The sequence below is a fragment of the Martes martes genome, assembly GCF_963455335.1.
Source record: "Martes martes genome assembly, chromosome: 12".
Classification (NCBI taxonomy): Eukaryota; Metazoa; Chordata; class Mammalia; order Carnivora; family Mustelidae; genus Martes; species Martes martes.
In genome coordinates this window covers 10,955,825-10,972,231 of record NC_137900.1, presented here as the reverse complement: position 1 = coordinate 10,972,231, position 16,407 = coordinate 10,955,825, and the positions used below count along the sequence as shown (strand labels likewise).

Below are 16,407 nucleotides of genomic sequence, written 5' to 3'. Positions count from 1 at the left end.
GAGCACATGTTCCCTCGGGGAACAGGGTGCACGCATCTGCTCAATGCTGTTAGGAGGGTTTTCCTTTATGTATTTTTTACCAAAATCCCTCATATATACAGTTCACAATTATTGTTTATCAGCTACACATCCATAGGGATTTTAGTGTTACTTTAGATTCCAAGCTCACAGGCCTGCTACCATGCCCCCCTCCTGCATTTACTGGCTGAGAGTCCATCATGCCACAGTGTCAAACCAGTAGAGGACACGTCTACCCACTTTTATCAAGGGTCAGAAGCCGCATGTGGGCAGATAGGCAACCGATCCTTGTATCCCATGGATGTTTAAACATACTCTCAGCTGCCTGCCCACCAGGCACTAGATCTTCGCAATCCTCTTACATTCAGTAGGCTGCTTCTGCATGCTGAACGAGAGCTGCCTGGAGACACGCAGGGCTCGGGTCGGCCGGTGGCTGCAGCTCCTTTACAAACTGGAACGTGACATCCAGGAGACCTCGGGGTCCAGGTTCCCCACCTGGCTTCTAAATAAGTATGCACCCCGGGCCAAGTCAGCTCACTTTTCTGGTCCTCACTCTCGTTCCCTTAGCGATGTGGTGAAGCGGAGGAAACTCTCTCCCCCGTCTCTTCTAACTCGAAAGTTTCCCCTGCTGTGACCATTGCGATTCTTCCAGATTCCCCACAATCCAGTGCTGGCTACCCCTGCAGGCACGGACACTCGCACGTGTGTGTGTGTGTGTGTGTGTGTGTGTGTGTGTGTGCTTGCTCCCTGCCTGCCCGCCCTGCGGCTTACTGGACTCAGCTGAGGAAACGCAACTATTTTTGTAAAAACATAACTGAAACATTTGACTGCCCCTGAGGGAAACACAAACTCCCACTTCACTGAAGTATAAATAGGATGTGAATGACCAGTTAGTGTTTGCTATTTAGACCACCTGCCTCCCTTCATGCAGAGCCCTGTGGTTCAGCTTTTTGGAACACATTTTTTTCCATTAAATCAGTATTATCTTTAAAATGAGGTGTCCAGGGGCGCCTGGGTGGCTCAGTGGGTTGAGGCCTCTGCCTTCGGCTCAGGTCATGGTCCCGGGGTCCTGGGATCGAGCCCCACATCGGGCTCTCTGCTCAGCAGGGAGCCTGCTTCCCCTCCTCTCTCTCTGCCTGCCTCTCTGCTTACTTGTGATCTCTGTCTGTCAAATAAATAAATAAATAAAAATCTTTAAAAAAAAAATAATAAAAATAAAATGAGGTGTCCAGCCCGGCCCATAAATTCCCATAAAAAAGTGGTGAAAGACCTCAGCTCTACTCTCCACCTCCCCCATCAGCCACATGATCGCCCCTCAGCCACGTGAACAATTTGGTGTGTTTATCTATTTTACGCATGTATAGATTTTTCTTTAAATTCTTATTACTAGACAAACATATGTATGTGTACATACACACATGCACAGAGGTGAACTTTTATAAAAAATGGGTCATAAAAGATACTTTTCCTCTTCTTCTTTTTCTTTCTCAATAAATATCTCAAGGGAATGTTTTCAGGTCCACTGGAACAGCTCTCATTCATTTCTGTTTAATGGCTGCATGACATTCCTTTGTATGGTTTGCCCAATGCATTCAGTCATTTCCATGCTTATTGATAAGGATTCTATTTCCAGTTTTTGCCCTCACAATGAATGCTAGGGTAACCATCCATGGCCAAATAATGCTTAAACACAAGTGCTTTTTATTTCTGCTGGATAAAATCCCAGTAATAGGGTTGTTAAGGTGAGAGGGGTAAAATATAAATAAATATATATATACAGATACTATTGTATCTGTCATGATCTACTAGATAAATGAATATATATATATCTTTATCTACTATATTTATCTACAAGATAAATGAATATATATATATTTGAATGAATATATATTTGAATGAATATATATATTCATATATTCATTCAAATATTCATTCATATATTCATTCATTCATATATTCATTCAAATATATATATATTCATATATTCAAATATATATATATATATTCATTTATCTAGTAGATCATGACAGATACAATAGTCATTTAAAATCAAGGGTCTGGGCGCCTGGGTGGCTCAGCGGGTTAAAGCCTCTGCCTTCGGCTCAGGTCATGATCCCAGGGTTCTGGGATCGAGCCCCGATCGGGCTCTCTGCTCAGCAGGGAGCCTGCTTCCCCCACGCCCCCACACCCCCCCCCCCGCTTCTCTGCCTGCCTCTCTGCCTACTTGGGATCTCTGTCAAATAAATAAATAAAATCTTTAAAAAATAATAATTATAAAATAAAATAAAATCAAGGGTCTCTGGGACACCTGGGTGGCTCAGTCAGTTAAGCGGCTGCCTTCGGCTCAGGTCATGATGCCAGGGTCCTGGCGGTGAGTCCTGCATCTGGCTCCCTGCTCAGCGGGGAGCCTGCTTCTCCCTCTGCCTGCTGCTCCCCCTGCTTGTTCTCTTGCTCTCTCTCTCTCTCTCTAGCAAATAAAGTCTTAAAAAATAATAATAAAATAAAATCAAGGGTCTCTGGGATAAAGAGGCTAAGCTATCTTTATTATTTTTGAGAGGGGATTTTGCATATATGAACAATAAACTAAACTTAAAACATAATTTTAAAAATATGTACAAGATATATTTGACAAACACTAAATATCGATAATCTCAAAATACATATGAACTTAAAGAAACTTAAGACCCAGTAGGAAGAAATACAAACCTTATTAAGCAGAATTAAATGAAGACTCAAATCAACATACACCATGTTCATGGATTGTAAGGCAAACTATTTAAAGGTAATAAATACATTTCCATTGAATTGTTTTATAGACTCAGCACACACTCACATTAAATCCCAACAGGATTTCTGTAAACCACCCTTCTTTACAGGGATTTAAGAAATTACATTCCAGTTGCAAGTGGGACTTGTAGTTACAGCCACCTCAGTCCTAAACCTGGCAACAAAGGCATGTACCTACTTCTACTCAACTTCCCATTCTTCAAGCCCAATTAAACCCTACGACATGTATGGGACCCTGTGAGAGGTGAGGCAGAGACTGATCAGTTAGAATCCACTGGAATGCGGAAGAGAAGAGCTACAGCTGGGGATGAATTTTTAAGAGCTCAAGACTTAGGAAATAGATGCTCCCATTTCGTCTGGGGCTGGGGGGAATTCATAAAAGGCAAGAAGGGTCAGAGAAAGGAGAGAAGGAGCCAGAGGATTCAATACTTTCAGCTCCCTCAAATGGCAGCAGTAGCTGGAGCTTCATCAGAAGGGACCAGAAGGTCCCTTAATGCTGGCCCCCCCATAGCACTCATTACACCACAATGGTGTTACTTGTTTGATTATGTTTTACACTCACTGGTAATCCCATGAGGGCTTGGATCTGTGAGTATTTGAGGCTCTCAGAGTCACTCAGTTAGTTATGGCCAGAGTCAACAAATGAATGAATGGATGGTGAATAAATGATTGAAGATCAGAAATGGGGGATGAGCCTGCTTGAAGATGACTATTTCAGCCTAAATACATTTTCCACTCTTGTGCTTCCTAAAAGAGTTTACCAACAGCAAAAAGCAACCTCATCAGCATTCTTTCCACCCAGTGCTAGATGAAACTTGCCCTGAATAAATAGGCAAGCACCTATTTTCTAATGCTGAATTATCTCTATATTATTATAATGAGATTTATTATAATTTTGGTTTCACTCACTTGTAACCCATTCCTCATAGCTTATAGGAAAAAGCAGAGGCCTTTCTTTTTTCAAAGATATTGCAAAGAAGGATTCCAAGATACTTTACGTAAGAACTGTTGTTACCCACAATATGTGGTTAATATGCCTTAATTTCCCAACTTAAAAATGAAATCATTAAGAACAAAAGCTTATTATTTTACTGCCCTATTTTTCCTTTGCTATCCATGAACATGCCTTAGGGCAAAAATGTTCTGGATTGTTTGCCAAAAGTTGCTATATCTGAACATAGAGATAAAAAGACCCAAGTTGTAAATGTACCATGTCCACCTTATGAATTAAGCACACAATAGTCAAACCTCTCAACAATCAATCTTGACTTACAGCTTTTACACTGGCAATTTTAAAAAACGTGTGTGTGCAATTGTATGCATTGGTGTGTATCATGCTTCCCTATCTGTCCAGCATGATTCATTAAAAAGACTGAGAAAGTGGCCACCTGGATATTTCTAACGTATACATGATGGTTACTAGAATGTCCGAGAGAAAATTGGCCTTTTCACTTTACTTGGATTACATATTGCCTTGACGTTTAAAAAACACTGATAGAGGTTCATCTATATGCCAGGTCTGGTACTAGAGCCCAGCAGCAAGTTCTCCTGTATGTTGTCTAATTGCACCCTCACAAAATCAGTTCTGAGACAAGAACCAACGCACCCATTTTACAGACAGGTAAATGAAGCTGAGAGGCTCAAAGACTTACTCAAGAATTTACCAACGTCACTCTGCTGCCATGCAAAATAAAGGACCAAAGAAAATCAATAAAATCATCACCAAAGTTATATTTAAAATGGCCCATAAATATCAAAGTAGTATTTGGTGATTATGATAGAAAAAAATGTATTTACTGTTGTTCAACTGGTAGAGACTTCAGAATTTTTGAGTTAGTTTCTCCTTTGAACTATTCATTCTTTTTTATATTTCATCACTGCAATTTTTTAAAAAAGGTTTATCTTAAGGTTCACCAATGTCTGTCTCTTTATAAGGAACCGGAATCTTGACAAAGAATTACAGACTCAAATGGGGTGGAGGGTGGGGACCATGAGTTTAGGTCAGTGACTCAAACAGAGATGTATGCAGATAATATTAAGGATGTTAAGGCTCCCAGAAAAGAGCAAAAATTAATAATAACAAATTCTCTACCATTCGCCTAAAATATCTTCCAAGTATATGTCATCAGAATAAGGAATTTTGTTTTTTGAAGGAGAAGACACAAACCAATGTAATCCTCTACTCTTTCAATAATCCAGTGTAGTGTGGTAGTAACTAAATGTGTCCCCAAATCAAAAATCAGGACACCACGACCTGAACATGGTCTTGGAGATTCTCCTCCTGCCACCCACCTGGGGTCAAAACGTCGGGATGCTTTTAGAAATGGCTAATCTCCTAATTTCATGCCCTTCAGGAATAATAGTAGACTGAGTCACTAATCAATACCAGGAAGAAAATAAACGATCACAGAATGCTCAAAAACAATGAGTATGTTTAAAAACACTCCCTTCAAACTACTGACAGTGTGAATTTAAAGTATGGAAAAAGACTCTTAATAGGACTTGTCAATTCTGAAAGATTTGCCAATTTAATTGTGAGAGCAGAGGAAGGCACGTCATGGTCATTCAAAGTTTGGAGATGAAGATATCCTTCCACTGTGTTCCATCATGGGTCCAAAGTAATCTTAGACAAGCTGGCTCTACCACTCGACCACCTAGTTTCATACGCCAGCAACACTTCCGAGGGAGACATAAAACATCCTGTGTCCATACGGTGGAATCTCATTAGGCAATAAAGGAACAAAGGGGGCCATAAGCACATGCCATAATCTGAATGGACCTTGCAAATTATGCTAAGTGAAAGGAGCCATTCACAAAGGACCACATATTGGATGATTCTGTCCATATGAAATGTCCAGAATAATCCATAGAACCAGAAAGTAAAATAATCAGTAGTTGCCTAGAGCTAAAGGGGTCAAGGGGGAAGTGGGGGGGGGGGGGCGTGTGACTGCTAATGGGTACAGGGTATCTTTTTTGGGATGACGACAATTTTCTAGAATTGGTTATGGCGATGCTTGCCCAGCTCAGTGAATTCACCAAAAATCGTTGAATTGCCTTAAATAGGTGAATTGTGTGGAATGTGAATTATATCTCAATAAAGCTGCTATATGTATTTTTTAAAACTCTGCTGTCCTCAAGTCATAATTTTTAAGCTTTTTTCATAAAAACCTCAATTTAGCTATATTTAGATTAGTACATTACAATGCGCTCTTGAGCCCTTTGTCTATTAAGCTCCTTTCTTTTAGAAATCCAAACCGAAATATTTCATGGCTGAAACTATGATACCAGGGAGTTGCCTTAAAACAATCCAGTACCAGGGACACCTGGATGGCTCAGTGGGTTAGGCCGCTGCCTTCAGCTCAGGTCATGATCTCAGGGTCCTGGGATGGAGTCCCGCATTGGGCTCTCTGTTCCTCGGGGAGCCTGCTTCTTTCTCTGCCTCTGCCTGCCTCTTTGCCTGCTTGTGCTCGCTCCCTCTCTCTCTCTCTCTCTCTCTCTGACAAATAAATAAATAAAATCTTTAAAAAATGTTAATAATCCAGTACGGGAGTGGGTGTGGGTGACCAGCGGTCATGGGTTGATTAACTACTGAACCTGGATGATGGGTAAATAGGGGTTCATTTTACTATTCTTTCTACATTTGGTGAGATTTAAAATTTTCATAAGAAAAGTTGGGGGGGGACTCTTAAGACCTGCCTGGTCACTTCTATGCTGTCTCCTTATCTGTTTATATTTTCTTTCTGTTAAGATTTTCTTTTCAAAATGATACACATATTGAACTATTTACAGATGAAATGGTGTGATATCTGAGATTTGCTTCAAAATAATGTGGGAAGTTAATGAGACAAATGGCCTAGGGAGCATCATGGAGCTCATTCCTACCCCCCTTAAAACACTCATCCTTCCGATACTATCAGAACACACAGAGCCAGCAGCAAAGCCAGCCAGAGGCAGAGATGAAACAGTTGTTGGAGCCCGGTGAGAGGCATAGGAGGGTTCACTAACAATGTTTGAGTAAATTTAAAATTTCCCATAATGCAGGGGTGCCTGGGCGGCTCAGTTGTTAAGCACCTGCCAGCAGCTCAGGTCATGATCCCAGGGTCATGGTGTTGAGCCCCGCATCGGGCTCCCTGCTCAGTGGGGAGTCTGCTTCTCCCTCTCCCACTCCCCCTGCTTGTGTTCCCTCTCTCTCTATCTCTGTCAAAGAAATAAACAAAATCTTTAAAAAAAAGAAAATTCCCATAATGCAAAGTTAAAAACTAACACACAAACATAAAGTCTCTCTCATGTATATAAATTCAAAAGGTACACGTTACCGGTGAAACTTTTTTTCCTAAAACACCATGGTCATGGTGCCTAATGCCATCCTCAAAGACTACCCAGTCTTTCTGGACACGCAGTTTCTGTTGGTCACTTTGTAAATTCTGCGGTTAACCTCCGAAACAGGTCACCAAAAAATAAGCATAATGAACAATTGCAGGTTTGCATATAGAGCTGGGGGTGGGGTGTGGAAAACAACCTGACAGAAGAGAAAGTTCCAAGTCACTGATCCTTTCCCTGCTCTGTTTTGCTGGGTCCTAGATAACAAGGACACACCCAGCCAGCAGGTCCAGGAAGAGCCATTTTTATTTTGTTTGTTTATTTATTAGCTATATGTACTTCATCAAATCCAGCTGTGGCTTGACTGACATCGAAGGGCATTCACCTCTGAAGTAATTTACAGTAGTACACTGATTTGGGGTTTTGATTTCAGAAGAGAAAAAAAATAGGTTTAAATCCTCCTAAGCTAGCTATCTTTGAGAGGACAAGAGATTATGGTTTTTATAAAGGGAAAAATCCCTACCAATGTATGCAAGATTCACTTCTGGGCCATGGCATTTAGAGAAACGAAATGCATCCACCATTTGGCTGAATTTAGTCTGACCAGTGGACTAGGGAGCATAATGAATCTAATCCCGACCCTGTTGTTTTAAAAAAGACGCCAGGAGGCCATGGGGAGAGCCCAGTGGCGGGGCCAAGAGGGAGGGATTCCTCGAGCACAGGAACAGACCATGAACTCCACAGCAAGGGCTGTTCACAGTCGGCCCACCCAGTGTCCAAGCGTTTCAAAAGGAGAGCAGACTGGCATCCATTTAGGTATAAAATGTCAGGCCGGGTTCACAGCACTTAATGTTCTTGATGTTCTTATTCAAACAACTACTTTGGGTGCAATCAGTCCTCCCTACCGTCTTAAATTTGCTCTTGAATCTGGGTATGCGTGGACCCACAAAAGGACCATTTTATGTTTATTCGGCACATACATTCATTACGGATCTTCAAGCTTTCAGATTTAGTTACTTCATAAAAAGTTCCTTTACTTTCAAACACCCATCTTCCACAATCATTTCACAAAGACCTCTTTCCAAGTCTCTCAATCCCCAGCAAACCTCAAGAGGTTGGATGCCTTAGATGCTGGGACATTTTAGGAGTGAGGGGTGAGGAGCCACCTGGAGTCCACAGACACTGAAAGCAGCAGCCTTCCCCAGAGGCTGGGCACCTTTTGCCCCAGAGCAACCTCCCCCCTGGGAGGAAGCAGGGCCCAGTCGGGCAGGTAGGTAGGTGGGTAGTCATCTCCAGAGAGCTGCCCCCTGCTCCGGAGGCTTTGGGGAGCTCATGCATAAGGACACTTTGGGTTCTTGAGAATTAAATTCTGCACAGCAGCCTGGTCGTTTGGGGCCCTCCTTTAATGACCAGGTACCAGCGTGGTGTGCACACACCCTGTCATTACCTCCTGAACTTGTCCCCAGCTAGAGTGGAGCCATCCTACGCCATACATTTCACATTTCTGTGTGCCTTGAAGTGGAATAAAATAAATGGCATGGCCCGGTCAGGTTGTCACTTCAATCATCCCACAAATACACCTGCTATGTGCCAGGCACTGTGGATACCTCCGTGGACAAAACAGATCAAATGCCCGTCCTCTCCCCTCAGGTGTTTCCGGAGAAGTGAATACTCAACGGCCCGAAGTTGAATCATTTTTCTTCTACTTTCCTACCGCCCACCCCCATTCTTCCAGCCTCCCAGAGCGGGAAATCTATTGGAGCCTACTAACTTGACAGGAACAACAAAATCCTTCAGCCCGCAAAGAGCAGACACGGTCCAGGTGCAACCCATTTCACGCCTGAACTACTCTCTCTTTGAGCCTTTTTTTTTCCCCCACCAGCCTCAATGTCTCCAAAAACTTCAACTGGCTTAAGGGGCTGTGCTCCCCAACTTCAGCCCTGGGATGGGGGTGGGGGGGAGCTGCAATGCCGGGGCCGTGGAGGCGACCCCCAGAGGCCCCTGCTCCCGAGAAGGGCCCGGTCCAGGCGAGCGGGGGGCGCGCGCGGCACTCACCGAGGAGCCGGCCCAGAACGGACACGAGTTCTTCACCTGAGGGGAGCTGCTCAGCGACAGCGCCCCGAAGCTCAGCGCCACCATGCAGCAGCCCAGGATCAGCTGCAGCAGCCCGAGCGACAGCAGCGGGCGAGCGGGCAGCAGCGCCGAGCCCGGGGCGGCGGCGGCGGCGGCGGCGGCCCGGCGGGAGGAGAGCGCGGGCGGCCCGGCCAGCACCCCGGCGGCGGTGGCGGCGCAGCGAGGCCGCACGGGGGGCGGCAGGGCGGCCCGGGGCCAGCGCGGCCGCAGCGGGGGCAGCGGCGGCTCCTGGGCGGCGGCGGCGGCGGCGGCGGCGCCCGGGCCCCCGGCCTGCGGCCCGCCCGAGAGCCCGGCCACAGGGCAGCAGGAGCCCGGGAGCACCACGGGCAGGGACATGGACGGGCGGGGAAGGGAGCGGCCGGCGGCGGCGGGAGGGGACGCGGAGCCGAGCCGCGGGCGCCGCGCACTGGGCACCGCGGGCGGACCCCGAGGCCGAGGGGGAGGGAAGGAAACGAGCGCGGCCCAACCACTTGCTGCCGCCGCCGCCGCCGCCGCGGCCCCGGCTCCCGCCGGCCGCACCCACCTGCCGCGGGGGGTCCGCCTCCCGCCGGCCCCGGGCGCGCCCTCGCTCTCCGCCCCGCACGCCCGCGCCGCGCCGCCGCCTCCGGGACGCCGCCGAGCCCGCGCCCGCTCCCCGGGGTCCGGGAAAGGAGCCCAGTCCCAACTGGGTACGTAGGTCCCTGGAGCGAGGAGGAACCTCGCAGTCTGGCGCGTCGGAGCCGGCGGGGAACGGTGTGACCGTCTGTCCCCCGCGTGCCGAGCAGGGGCCGAACGCGAGCGCCGCGGACCCTCGCCCCCTTCCAGCCCCGCTGAAGTCAGGACCCTGGCAAGTGCAATGCGAAGGGAGCCCGGCTTTAAACTACCCCCCCCGCGCCCCCCGGAAGCGGGGAGATGGCAGGAAGAGGAGTTGTGGGTGACTTGGTGGGAAAAGTCTTCGGGCTTCGGGGAAGGACCAGGCAGAGCGAAGTCACCGCTCGCTCGGGCTTCCGGGCGCCGACCCTGCGCGGCCGCCCCGCTGCCTGGAAGTGGGGGGTGGGGGGAAGGGACGGGCGAGCGGGGCCGCTTTCCTGGCACCAAGGTTGGGAGCCGGCGTGAACGGGAGGTTACCTTGGAAGTATCCAGCACCCAGAAAGAAAGAACGGGGTTGGGGGCGGCCCGGAGGGTGTGGCAGAGGTAACACGGGTCCGCCTCACCTTGCCTCCTGAGCTAGAAAAGGCATCACCCGGTGGAACATAGAATCCCAAACTAATAAAGAAACATCCTAATAAAATCCTAACCTGTTTCTGGTAACTTATAAGACATACTTAGATCTTAAAAAAAAATGATTCACTTTTGCAAAAAGATTTTCTCTAGGAGTATATGCCCTTCGCTCCGAGGATTCTTACGTTTTGATAGTGCTCTTATACGTGAACCCATTATAATGGATTTTTTTCTCCAGGTTCAGAAGCAGGACAGTGTCGCTTTGCAGAGAGTCAGTGTCAGTATTGGGCTCTTCCTTTTATCAGTAAGGTGGGGTATTCAGCCTCCTGCACCATAAGCCCATGGAAATGTGTATCTGTTTTTATGCTCTGCTTGCAAACGCTGTATTTATTTTGGTCGTTACTTACTCCAACCCACAATGTGATGCATTGCCAATGGGCAGGTGTGTTTACATATACGCTTTTTGAATTATTAAAGCACCTGTGATTAACAGTCCCCAGGACTTCTTTTACCAAGTCCTCTTGGAAATAAACTTCAAACTCTGGAGAAACAGGGAGCTGTATTTTAAGATAAGCATTTAAAGTAAATTGCTTCATGCACTTTAAAAACATCTTACAGCCCATGTTCTTAAATTGCAGGGAATGTTAAAATCTTCTTCTATGTTGAGTTCATACCTTTTATTTTATACACAAACCCAAAGATATTTCATTTTTTAAGATTCTTCTACACCTTGCAATATCAAAAGTCTGAGTCTTTAGAAATTCTTTCAGCTTAATGAATCTATTCCAGTGGTCAATTCTAGACACCTGAATGTACTATCAAAATGTATTCTTTGTGTCTGGGAATATTGGTGCTAGAAGTTCGATATCCTCCCCTTTGGCCAGTTGATGGAAAGGCAAGAGTTGCAGGGGAGCTGATAACTGTCCATTTCTTACTGCAGGTGCTGGTTATGTGAGTGAAGTTCACTTAGAGAAAATTCATGCAGTTACGTTTTACGTACTTCTCTGTGTTTTATGCTTAAATACTTTACCCTTAAATTTTAAAAGTCTCCTTCCCTGTACAGAAGTCCTCCCTTACCCACAGTTTCAATTTTTGTGGTTTCAGTTACCCACCATCAATTGCTGTCCAGAAGCAGGCGATGCTCCTGACATATCATCAGAAGGTCAATAAGAGCCTGACACTAGGTCACAATGTCTACGTCATTCCCCTCACTTCATGTCATCATGTAAGCATTTTAACATCTCACATCACCACAAGAAGAAAGGTGAGTACAGGACATAAGACAATTTAAAAGAGAGAGAGACCACATTCACATAACTTTAACTACAGTATATTGCTATCATTGTCCTATTGTATTTGTAGTCATAGCTGTTACTCTCTTACTGTGCCTAATTTATAAATGAAAGTTTGTCGTCAGTGTGTACATAGGTTTTGGTACTGTCTGTGGTTTCCAGCGTCCCCGCTGGGGGCGGGGGGGTACTGGAACACATTTCCCACATAGAAGGGGACACCACCATACAGAAACAGATCACAATGCAGGTAATGAAAATCCCTAGTTTCAAGACACTAAACCTTTTCCAAAGCTGGTGATTACAAGCTGTCATACTGTAGTACTGTACGTTTTCTTTTTTTGTTGTTACCGGCCCCGTCTATAACTATGAGCTTCTTTTTCTGCTTATCATACACACGAATCCAAGTAACACTGCCCCAGCCTTTAAGGTCGGGCCGGATATACTCTTCACTATTTGAATGTTGGACTTTGTAATCCAAGCGTGACTCTCAGCATCCCGCAACGCTCGCTTACAGTAAGTTCTTGGCTACACCGGGTCAAGCTGGGCTGTATATAAATGGAATCTTAGGGGAGGATTCGGAGTCATTGGTTTCAGGTTGGCTTAAAAGACATAAAAGTGAGGACTTTGGAAAAACAGTCTGGCAATTCCTCCTAAAGTTAAACACGGAGTTATCACCAGATCCAGGATTTCCACTTGTGGGGACACACCCAAGAGAAATGAATACAAAAGCTTGTACACCAATAGCATGATTCGTGGGCGCCAGAAAGTAGAAACAAACCAACTGTGGGCGAACGGATAAACAAAATGCGGTAATCTGTGCAATGGAATATTTTGGGCAATAAAAAGGAATGAAGTACTGTACTTGCTACAACATGAAGAACCCTGAAAAGTTTATGCTAACCCAAGAAGCCTGTCACCAAAGCCCACATATTATATGATCCCATTCATTCGCAATCCCCAGAACAGGCAAATCCATACAGACAGAAAGTAGATTAGTGGTTGGGGCTGGGGGAGGGGCAAGGGGGGGTGTGGAGACTGAATGGGGGGAGGGCGATCTGTAAAGGGTATGGGGTTACTTTCTGAGGTGATAAAATGTTCTAAAATCAATTGTGGTGACGATGGCACACCACTGTGAAGATACCGAAAACCCACTAAAAACCACTGCATTGTACACTTGAAATGCGTAAATTGTATCTCAATCGAGGTGAATGTGAATTATATATTAATAAGGCCCTTATCAAAAAAAAATTGAGAATAAACAAAGTGAAGAAGAACATGTGGAAAATTTGACCCAGGCATTTCATTGATGGAGGTGACAGCTTTCCTGAAGATCAAAGCCAAACTCCAAGGAGAAATTTCCACCCACTCTTCCCTTCCCCATGCCTCATTTCCACTCCCATTTTCCACTCCAAGCCTTCAGTGCTCGGGAATTAAAGCTCTCTCCCTCAGGTTTCACTGGACACCTTTCCACAAACTGCCCGCCCCCCCCCGCCTCCTCACCAGCGCCCCCCCCCCGCCTCCTCACCAGCCCCCCTAACCCCCCCACCCCCACCCCCCCCACCCCCCCGCTGTCAGCTAAGTGCAGGTGTCTACTCCCTGCTGGAGGGGGAGCTGCTGCAAAAACTCTTCAGAGAATGTTCCTGAAAACCTTCCTCCAGCTCCTGCACTGTGCATTTTACAAAGAGAAGAGCTTCTCAGAGCAAGGCACGGCGGGCTCTAGAAGACCTCATTTCATATGGGGCAGCTTCGCAAAGTGTGGTCCACGGACAGCAGAACCATCTGGGGGAGCATGTCAAACTGCTAGCCCATGGGCTTCCCGGAACACCCATGCAACCCCACGCTCTGGATGAGAGGCCTGGAAACCTGCATTTTAACCAATGCTAAAGAGGAATGGTGGATAGTACAATTCGGACTCCAGAATCTTTACATGGGGATTTGTCTGTGAGAGGGGACTAGTAGGAAGGAGAAGGTGGGGGATTTGGTTTGAAAACAAACTGAGATGTGAATAGGCTCCAGGGGAGGAGCTCCACAGGTCCCCAGCCAGGCACAGGTTGCCCAGCTGACTCATATGCCCAGGAAGGGTGTAGACCACTGCAGTCTAAGGCAAAGGGCACCATATTAGAAGCCAGACATCCTGGGTTCCAGCCCCTCCTCCGCTCTGTGATCTCGAGCCAATTCCAAGCTTCTCTAGCTCCCCGTTACTTGATCTGTCAAGTGCAAGTTCACGATGCTTCATCAGCTCCAGGCCGAGCTGTATGATCCGCTAGAGGCCCTGAGTGAGGTCTGCGATTTTGAAGTTCAGACATTCTAGGACCAGGATTTCTCAGCAGACCATCAAGAGAGCAGGGGCCAAGAAACGCAGAGGAATTGGGGTATGGAATGGTTAAACTCGCAGGCCCCAAATACCCAGGACAAAACTGGAGATTCATTTTAAACTTTAAGGCCTTGCATGCCATGGTCTCCTAGCTTTGCATGAGGTGCAGTGTTGCGTTGAGGATTGTGTCAAGGAAACGGAGAAGCAGCTTCACTTTTACCTTTCCCTTTGCAGAGAAACGGCTGCAGACCTTTTTTTTTCTTAATTTTTTAAATTAAGAGAGTGAGACTAGAAGAAAGAAAGCAGCGCTGGGCAGAGCTGGGCAGACTGGGCACTCCATTTTCCTGAAATGATGGTGCAGATTTCTAATGCCACTGGCCTCAAGACAGACTTACTTGTTAAACTGACGAGCTGCAGCCCTACTTTCCTCATTGTTGAAATGAAACGCTGAAAACTCCCTCCAGTGCAAATCCATTTCACAAAAGGTGATCCAAGTCAACTGCCCTAAAGATTACAGCTTATAAACTTGAGAGGGTGACAAGCTACACATACATATGTAATAAAGTGTGCCTTGTAAGAGTGTGGGGGAGAGAGAGAGAGAGAGAGAGAGTGTGTGTGTGTGTGTGTGTGTTAGAGAGAGAGAGACCTCGTCATGGAGCTTTCTGCAAATTCAAGTTTCAGTAGAAGTCAAAACTGCAGTTCATCTTTGAGCAGAGACGACTCCTCTGTTCTGGGGAAATCTCTTGAACAGGCCTTTTGGTTATGCAGATGTGAAGCCTACATCACTTGGAAACAAAGATGTTTAGGGAAGAGCTGTGTAATAATGGGCTCCAGAAGCTGCCTTTGCCTGGTGGGAGCCCCACTGCACAGCCCCCTCCATGAAGTCCCTCTTGGTCTGGGGGCTTCTCAGACTCACTGGAGGGACTTTAAAAATATATACCATTTCGGGACACCTGGGTGGCTCAGTTGGTTAAGCGGCTGCCTTCGGCTCAGGTCATGATCCCAGCGTCCTGGGATCGAGTCCCACATCGGGCTCCTTGCTCCGCAGGGAGCCTGCTTCTCCCTCTGCCACTCTGCCTGTGCTCGCTCGCTCGCGCTCTCTCTCTCTCTCTCACAAATAAATAAATAAAATCTTTAAAAAAAAAAAAAACATAAAAATATATACCATTTCGAAGCCCCAGGCACAGAGATACTGATTGGTGAGATCTGCCGGGGTGGGGGGGGGGAGCATGCAAATATATTTAGTAAAAGCTCCCCTGGGCTGTGTGAGAATCCAGTGTACCTTCGTGACTGTGTGCGCATGTGCGTGCGCGTGCATTTTCTCCTTTCCTGCAAACGTTCATGGAAGAGAGCATCTCAGTCCCCCAAAGATTGCGTCAGAGGATGGGCTTTAATGCCCGACGAGCTGCAGGAGAAACAATAAGATGAACTTGGCCTGGGCTTAGTGCAGCCCATGTAGACAAAGCTGTGTGTGCCCCCCTACATTGGGTGTTCCCGGACTAACGAACCCAAACTGTGGGAAAGGTACAAAGTCACTAGATTTGACATGTCTTAGCCATTGACCTACTGCAGACCACAGAGTCACCCAGGAGAAAGAGGTGGGGTATCCCCAAGAAGAGAGTGCTCTCCAAGAAGGACTGCTGTCAGCCATCCAGCAGAAGGTCACTCCTGGGGCAGGAAATGAGACCTGAGGAAATTGAGAGCTTGGGGAGCTAGAAGAGGAACACCACTTTGCTGGACAGCCTGCCATGACTGGGTTTTGCACACATTATTTCTAACCCTCAAAGAGTATGTCAGGTTGATCCTTGGTTTAACTAAGTCAGAAAAGAGGAGAAAAGAAGAGAATTATTCATCTTGTGCCTTTTGCACTCACGGTCCTTATTTGCCACAATTTCAACAGTCCATAAGGATAGCAGGAAATAAAGTTTCTCTCCATGAAGTGTTAGGATACTAAACCACTCTTCCAGCTCTTCTGAGCCAGGAAAACAGCTACCCTTGGCAGCAGATGTGAGTTCGGTGTGTTCGAAAGTTCCATGTGTTCTTACCTGTGCACCTCGTCCTGATTTAATAAATTGGCGTCCTGACATGTCAGTCCTTGGTGCCAAGCTCATTTTTACATTCGGGCTTTCAAATGTGCTGTTCCCTCTACCGAGAACGCTGTTCTGTGCCAATAGCTTGTCCTCACTTCTATATACACACATTCCCCTGGGACACTCCTACCCATCCCAAGTTACAGGTTGGAGCTCCTTTGCTCCAGAAGGTTATCCTCAACATTCCCATGAACGCCCCAGAGACCAGGTGAGGTGAGCCTGCTTTGGGCTTCATGTCACCCTCTACTTCCCA

At 46.5% G+C, this 16,407-nt stretch overlaps 1 protein-coding gene across 1 annotated transcript in view; it reads right to left on the bottom strand.

The window, feature by feature from the left end:
• The window catches only part of ENTREP1 (endosomal transmembrane epsin interactor 1), a gene marked incomplete at its 5' end in the record, with an annotated part of 61,687 nt that extends 52,093 nt beyond the window's left edge, over positions 1–9,594 (bottom strand). Inside the window, one exon of the mRNA XM_080820651.1 lies at positions 9,181–9,594. Coding sequence (XP_080676777.1) covers positions 9,181–9,594 — 414 coding nt within the window. The remainder of the gene's footprint in view (positions 1–9,180) is intronic.
• Positions 9,595–16,407: the final 6,813 nt, after the last annotated feature.